At 37.8% G+C, this 8,773-nt stretch overlaps 1 protein-coding gene across 1 annotated transcript in view; it reads left to right on the forward strand.

The window, feature by feature from the left end:
* Positions 1-7,754, forward strand: part of agbl4 (AGBL carboxypeptidase 4) — a 335,062-nt gene extending 327,308 nt beyond the window's left edge. The window contains exons 12-13 of the mRNA XM_084086490.1: positions 5,520-5,616; positions 7,149-7,754. Of these exons, the coding sequence (XP_083942616.1) occupies positions 5,520-5,616; positions 7,149-7,245 (194 nt within the window). The 3' untranslated portion in view covers positions 7,246-7,754. The remainder of the gene's footprint in view (positions 1-5,519; positions 5,617-7,148) is intronic.
* Positions 7,755-8,773: the final 1,019 nt, after the last annotated feature.

Genomic DNA, 8,773 nt, shown 5'->3' on the forward strand with positions numbered 1-8,773 from the left:
TAGATGGATCCGGCCTGTGGCTAATCCAGCCACTGAACCTCTGCATTGCTCTTAAAGCCAATACTTCATACTAGAGTGCTTATCTCAGCCCTTTAGCACCACTGCCCATGGTCATCTCCTCCCTATTAACACTACAACAGGGCCGTCTCTGATGGGAAAATGGCCGTGAGTGGTCTGCCAAGTTACATTGCGTATGCCGCAGACTGTCTAGATGCATGTGTGTGTGAGACACATTGATGTATTTGATTAAATACATGGATACACTTGAAGTGTTGATGCACTTATGAAGCATTATTAAAATTTCCTGCTCGGATTCCTGCCAAATGAAACTCCAAAGCCTGTGTTTGTCCTCTACAGCAGTTAACTTCATTCTCGCCCTACAAAGGCCGGACAAAAGGTCCTTACTGGGAGTTTGAGCAGCGGGGAGACAATGCCTGCGTGCTTTATGTGCTCTTGTTTACCGTTTTAATTAGCATTGTTAATTGGCACTTTGTGACACCCTGGTGACAGGCCTGTCACTCCACTGTATTGATGCCACTCTTGTCCCTAATTTGTCTGCTTGTTAACACACGGCCGGCTCCAGACCGGGGTGCCTTGTTCCTTGTCATTGGGCCATCATTGTCCGTTTGTCTGTGTGAGAGCCTTTGCGTGCAGATACACAATCCGGTAAACAAATTATTTGTCAGGCCATGGAAACGTCCATCTCCTTCTCATCTCATCAGCCCCTTGGAGACCCGTCCTTGAGTCGCAACAAAGACGACAATCGATCCAAACATCCGAGTGTTTGGCGATGACATTAAAAACCTCACACGCACCAATGACACGGACTGCTTAACCCATTTAAGCCCACGGGAAACTGAAGTCGCAGAAGGCTCTATACCTCAATTTGTAAATACCTTTTTTTAGCTGTCTTTAGGAAAAGCTTTTGAAAAGTTGCTTGATAATGTGTCATGCATGCAATATTGAAATCAAGAGCAAAACTAATCTCATATCAGTTTCTGATGGAATTTCTATGTAGAAATCATTGAATTAGCTGTATTTTAATCAGGTTTACATGAAAAACACTTAAAAATTGCACAATATGCTGCACAGTATGAAGACATATCTGGGAAAAATCTGGGCATATTAATATGTTAACTGAAACCGCCAGACTTTTGCAACATGGTGTGAAGCGCCCTGCTGAGATTTTAGACTGTAAAGCCTTTTGAACTGCTGTATTTTTATTCATGTGTATAGTAAAAATATATAATCTGCTTTATATTTAATTATGCAGATGACAAAAACATTTGAAAATATGGCAGAAAAGTCCCACTATCAAATCAAATTTGGGGCGAGATTTCTTATTTATGGTATTAAATGTTTTTAGCATATTTTATAGCTGTATGTTACTCCCAGATATAAGATATGCAGCTTCTCTTAAAAAAAAATTGTGAAATGTAGGCTAAAACAGATACAATGGTGAACTCAGCCAGTGAATACGCAGAAGAATCACTGACTGAGTGCCCTAAAACAGCTTATTTATTTGTGCAGGATCCAGCACTCTTGATTGCATTAAGGCCAAATACGTTTCACGTTGGAGGAGATGTGGGTGAGATGTTCTCTTTCAGATTTTTTAACTGAACGGCTTGTAACCTCTTGAAACCCCTGACAAAATAGTCAAATGTTAGTTTTCTTGAGAACGCATGTAATTCCCAAGTCATTTTTTTTTTATACAAAATGACTGAAAACATGTGGTTTATATGGTTATTTTCATTTTGTTAAACTGTTTACTTCTAAACAAAATTCCTCCCATTTATTATAATTCCTCTCACATCAGTGATTAATCGTGAAGTGTAATTCTGCCTTGTGATGTTTGCCGTCTGGCTTCTGTTTTGCAATCGTGACCACTTCACCACACGATGCCTAACCTTCATGCCTCATTATTATGCAACAGCTCTCGTCTACCGTCCAGGTGGAACGGTGAATTTTTAAAAAAAATTCCAGCCCTCCACAAGCCACATCCCACGTTCTGGCAGTACCTCGCATTTCCCCCTGCTTCCAAGTTGTTCTAGGCATTCTGGTTGCTGCTGGGATGTGGCCAACAGCCAATCAGAGCGCAGGAGAGTCCCGCTCACAGCTGTGATGCTGATGAAGTCTTCTCCTCTTCCTCATCACATATTTCCTTTTTAAAATGGGTATGATGTGACATCACAAGTGGAGAGGCCATCTGCACACGGCAGGGTCTCTGGCTATTTCTGTCAGGGCTCCACGTACACACACACACACAGGCTGGAAGAGTTTCTGTTTATAGAGGGGAAGCATGAAACTTTTCACGAGGTCAAAGCAAAGATGTCATGGTTGAGAGAGATTTGAGGCTTTGGCGTAAATGTTTAATACTTCTGCCAGACTTGGGTCGCAAACCAAAAATAGGTTGCTGGTCTGTTCTATTCTGATAAGTTCTAAAACAATGCTGTTATAAAAAAAAAAACTATTATTATTATTATTATTATTATAAAACAAACAACTTTTCATTTATCATAATAGTATCTTTGTTATTATTATTATTATTGTAATATTTCAAAAAGATCTTTAATTTTGCACAGTATTATTGTAATTATCTCATAATAATATTATTCAGATTATTTAAAGTTATTTTTATTATTATTTTAAAACAAACAACTTTTCATTTATCAATATTATCTGTCATTATTATTATTTTAATATTTAAAATAGATTTGTCTAATTTTATCATGAAAATATTATTTTATTATTATTATTATTTTTAAAAAAATCACTTTTAATAATACTTAAGCGTATAACTCATATTATCTTTATTAGTACTAGTATTATTAGTTTTATTATTTTAATATTTCAACATTGTTTTTAATTTTGCATCATAATATTATTGCATTGCTATTTTAAAACTAACAACTTCAGTTTAGCTGAGTATTATCTTAATTTTTTATATTTATTATTATATTTTTCAATATTTCATTTTTTTAAACATTTTCTCAATAATATTATTTTAATTATTATTATTATTATGTTATTTATTATTATTATTATTTATTATTATTATTCACATTTTGCATAAAAGGCAAAACCAGTTGAGCATTTTCTTGATATTTTTTTATGCTATTTCTTAATTAATCGATATAGTGCACTTTAGAAACATAACAGAAATGCCATGTCATGCCATGTCTTCTGTGTCATCCTTTCAAAGTGAACCGTGCCATCTTCCCTGCCTGGCATCCAAAAATAGCTGTTGTTTTTGGAGTGTTTGCAGCCCTGGCCAGATGGGGTGTGAAGACAGGGGCTGGAGTCATGGAGAGAGTTCCCATCATCCCGCTGGGTGAGGGATGGAACCCAGAATGACTCCATACACTGCAGTGGCTGTCAAGGCCACAGAGAGCAGGGGGGTGATGAGCAAACGGCTGGATCCGAGAGCCAAAATGGAAGGTTTAAACACAGATGCTTTGACCTCTCTGCTAATCAAGGTCATGTTGAGCGCCTGTTTATTTCACTGACAAATGTTCATATTATATTTGGCGATTGATGCGGTTATGAATAACTCAGTAGTGCATAAGTAAATCAGAGTCGAATATGGACTGAATTGTCATTTAGGGTGCGAATATGTGCGTGTCATTTACATGCATGAGACATGACAAAGTCTTTAGGTGGGTGCGTTCCCATCAAAGAGGGATTGTTTATGAGTTAACAGCTTTGGATAATAGGATTCCAGCCATGGCCTCGGGATTTATGTGGCCAGGGAGATTTTTGACTGTTGGAAGAAATTGGAAAAATAAAAATAAAAAACGACTGAAACGCTTTGCACCTTGTTTTTCTTCCAGGGCTCTTGTTTCACTCCAACAGCCCTGACAGTCAGACATGTCATCTCAGAACATCGGTTAAAGGCTGACAGCCAAAGGTGAAAAATAACACCTCTCTGTTCATTCATCAACAGTGTCCGGCCCCAAAAGAGCAGACGGTTAACCACAACACACAGATGGAGAAAACCTTCCTTATCAGATCATGATGGAACATCTATTCTGAGCCAGTGTCCCACAACACAGAGATCCATCACAGTCCATAACACGCATAGATGTATGATCTATATCACACAATCACGCGTTTATTTGAAATCTTCAAATGTACAGTTTAAAGGCCTATAAAATGAAACTTTGATCCAAACCAAAAATGAATGGAGTCTTGGAGCATTCAAGCTTAAAAAAACATGCTAAAGCAAATGTATTTATATGACTCCTGCATTATATTTCCTATATTTTGTGAGCAACATACACAAATGAAAGCTATGATAATCTTCAATGAAAATTAACCACCATGATCAAATCACAGAGTCAGTGAGTCAAACTCGAAAACCTTATCAGTCCAAATGAATCATTCAGACCACTTTTGTGGACAAGGACCTCCACAAAACAATAATTTGTTTAATTGGACATCATCACTTTTCATGTATTGCCAAAAAAAAAAAAAAAAAAACCTATAAAGATGTTTGGTTCAGTCTGTTCTTTTATGGCCAAGTTACTGTTCTTTTGTGGCATCAGAGGAGTCATATGAACTACTTTTGTGAAAGCTTCAGTCCACATTATTTGTAGTTGCAAGGAAAAATGGCCACGCCAGTGCATTATTTGAAACTTCTTTTGTGAGAAAGAAAGTCTTGTTTTGGAACGACACAAAGGGTGAGTAAATGATGACAGAATTTTCATTTGTGGATGAACTATTCCTTTAGGTTAAAAGAAAATGATTTCCGTTTAACGTTCGCCTGGCTTGTGGATGTTGGATTTAAACGGCTCCCACTCTTTCAGCTGCATTGTAAGTGCCCTCACAGCTCTTTGATGCAGTGCTTTTGGTAATTGATGTGCTCTGTAACGTGGGCACGGTGGAAAAAAGGCTTGGGGTGGGGTGGGGTGTTGTGGAGTAGATGCATGAATTTAAATAAAGCTTTGGCTGTAAGTAACTGCAGGAATGAGATGCATTTTTTTTTTTTCCTTTTGGCTGACTTGACTGAGAGGCGTTTGATTTATCCTCACGAGGAGCTGAGCGCTGGCTCGCCTGTCCCGCTTATTTACTCTCCGCATTGCTCTGCTGGGTATTGGCCAGTTATTTACTGCAAATGGTCGCGTTGGTGCGAGATTGGAGAAAATCGGGCTCTTATTTATTTATTTATTTATTTTTCAATTAAAAGTGGCACGTCAGAACAGAGATTTAAAGGTTCTGAGGGATCCGACGCTCTAACCGTGCCGGGGCCTTGGAGGCATTCCAATATTGCTTTGTTGTCGACTGTCTCTTTAGGAATTCAGAGACAGGCTGCTGGAGTGGGATCAAGGTGTTTGACTCTAAAATTCCAGCACAGTTTTTACCAATGACTATAAAACAGTCAAAAGACTAATATCTATGCATATGAAGGTCACTTTATATTTAGTTTTTTCTAATCAAAGAAACAACTTGTGTAGTTTTGTAGATCTGTCAGTGTTATCTGTGTAAGGTGTTCTGGAAGGCCCCTTAATTTCCTCTCACAGACATGAAGCTGGGTAGAAACGTGGCCCGGACGTTCCTGGATTACTACAAGCTGAACAACCTGACAGATGAGAGCAAGCACACAGGACACATTAACTGGTGACTAATCTTTTATTTGTTTTCCTTATTCAAATGAACATCTCCTTATAAATAGCTTCAATTGTTTGATACCAATTATGGCTAACTTTCATGTTTTCCTTTAGTGTTCACATTATCTCCCATGAGAGCAACTAAACTGTTTTGCTTCTGAAAATTCTCCTACTAATATATATATATATATATATATATATATATATATATATATATATATATATATATATATATATATATATAGGCTACTTTTTCTTTTTTCTTTTTTTCTCTTGGAAAAATTACATTTTAAAACATATTATACTATATTCGCCACGCACAGTTCTTCACCGCATATTAATTAAATGATTGTCTCTTACTAGAAATCCTGTCACATGCTTTATTTTGTGTATGGTTGTCTGGATCAGAAGTTCTCAACTCTGGCCCTCGAGGTCCACTTTACTGCATACTTTAGATCAAACTCACCTGCTGTAAGCTTTCTAGTAATCCTGAAAACCATGATTATTTTGATAGTCCACTTTAGACAGTCCACTAACTATAAGTAACTTTGCAACTACATGTCAACTAACTCTCATTTGAGTATTAGTTAAATGTTAAATTAGGGTTAGGGTTAGTAGAATAAGTTGACATGTACTTGCAAAGTTACTTATAGAATGTGTTGGGGGACCATCAAAATAAAGTGTTAGCAGATATTAAACTCTTTCCCCGCCATTGATGTAATTTTCCGTCATTTAAAGGGGAACTATGCAGTTTTTTTAGCTTAATTTACCTTAACTGAACAGCTTCTGAGTCATTGGAATGGTTATATTACTTTTTTCGGGTTGAATGGTGGTCTTCTCGCACCCCCCTAGCGCCTGTAAGCGGAAAAACCACCCTTGCAACTTTGTCCCGGTGGGCCGCCAGCCTCAGCGTCAGGAAGTATCGCGTGATATCAGGTCTCACGATGTAACGAATTGCTTTACAGCACTGCACACATACACTATCTAAACATTTATATGCTAGCCTTCTGTGTATCATACATACCTCAGTGGACATGGCTCTGTGCGTTCGAAGTCTCCGTCGAAGTCTATAGGGTCGCTGTGTCCATTTCTTTTACTGTCTATGGCTTTAAGAGACAACGCTTCCCTGGCATTGACAAAATGTTATGGCTATTTTCACTGTTATAAGGTAGGGGGTGGTGTTACACATCTTCTGAAAGAGTACAGAATCTCTGGATCCAAAAAAGAAGCAGAAACAAGCGATATAAGCATTGCTTATGCACATGTAAGCTCATGTGATCATTAAACAGCATATAAATCAAAACTGTCTAACGTTACCGAATGAAATGTCGAACCCAGGAAGGTTCGTGAAGGTTCACAGTCCCAGGATAGGACTGTGAAGCCTTGGGGGGTGTTGATGGACGCAATCTACTCCATCTGTTTTGACCATCGTTATGGATCTGATCCGGACGTAGTCTAAACAAAAACAAAGAACCCAGATTTGAGTCTAGAAACAATTCTGATTCTGACAAAACTCTAATAAACATACTTTATGTCTTTCAGCACTTCCGATGGAACATCCACCAGTCATCAAGGAAACACTACTGGAAATGGGAAGGTGAAAGGGGACAGAAAGCCCCATGGAGTCAGGGATTACTAAACACACAGGGAACGGGATACGGTTCCTCGGTGAGACATTGTGAACAACAGTCCTCTTGCAAATTACGTTTTCATATCAGCCCACAGCAATCTACCAGATATTTTTTGTGTACGTTTTTATGTGATGATAGGACTCAACGACTGTGAATAAGTCTTCAGTATTAATTCTCACTTGTGAGATATTGCACAGAGAAAACATCAAATGTAAATTATCCCACCGGCAACATTTATTGCTTTTTCAGTGCTTTGTTGAATACCAACTATTTTCTTTGCCTTGCTCTTGGAGTTGCCTATTATAAGTACAGAAATTGTTTTTCACTCAGCTGTACTCATTCTGATAAAGTGATTACTTTTATGAATTCTTTAATTGTCTAGATAGTCATCTTTAGTTGTTTGTTCAAATCTGAATGCTTGAAAATTGCTTAAATATAAAGCAATTGACCTGTAATGTTTTATTATATTCATGCTTTGTGTTCAGTAATTTGCATCAATAAAGTGATAAAAAATGTTTATCTGTTTATTTATTATTTATTTATTTTTATAAAAAATTGCTTTCCAGTGTCTTAAGTGCTTATATTGAGAACCAGCAGAAGTAATTTTGAAATGCTATTAAAAAACAATGCATTTTTAATCCTCTCATCATAGTCTCAAGGCGATAAGCATCAACATATTTTTCTGCTGTTCACCAAAGTTCTCTAATACGGAGTCTGTTAAGCCTGTAACAGTGTTTCCAAACAAAGTCTGATCTGTCCACACTCAACAAACGCTCACAACACAGTGTGAGGGGGCCAAAATACAGAATGGCTCAAGCTATCATTCAACAAGTGTGAAAAGCAGCATGTATTTTTCAGGCCAGTCATTCGGAATAACTGAGGCAATCCGTCAGAAAAGGCAAAAACAAATTACTTGCATTTTAGATGGTAGAAGAGAAGATGGCGAGAGCTAATGTGAATGAGAAAACACATCCATCTACAGAATCTCAACAAACACACACACACACACACAGGTAATGGTGCTGTCATACCTAAAAGCCTTTGTGCTTATGGAGAGTCTCACCTCCCCACTGCGCTGTCATTTTAACCAGAGCCTCGAACCATTAGTCCCTTATGCTTGGCTCACCTCACTGCCACAAACACATCCTAATTGCCCTCAGGCTGATGTGAATTGTTTGCATTTCCCTTCTTAAACATTGACATGGTCCATTCCTGTGCACAAGTTAACTGGCCTCAGTGATTCTCTGTGAGGTCTGTCTCTCAGCACTAGCGGTGGTATGGTTCACTTCGAGGGCAGATCCTTCACTGGACAGCATTATAAGCTGCTTAAAACTGAGTCTGTAATGTCCTCCACTTTTAGAAATTTCTAATTCCGTTCACCCTATACGTTTTGAGAAATAGTCATTACTTTTCAATAGTAATACTGAATGTGTCATCACTTGTCACTTTAAATGCAGCTGTTTTTAGGACCATACACTGATAACGCTGCATTTTCTTACCAACTCTTTAAAAGATTCACTTTTGTCAAAAGTTGGC

Source organism: Abramis brama (genome assembly GCF_963993115.1).
Source record: "Abramis brama genome assembly, chromosome: 16".
NCBI classification, from domain to species: Eukaryota; Metazoa; Chordata; class Actinopteri; order Cypriniformes; family Leuciscidae; genus Abramis; species Abramis brama.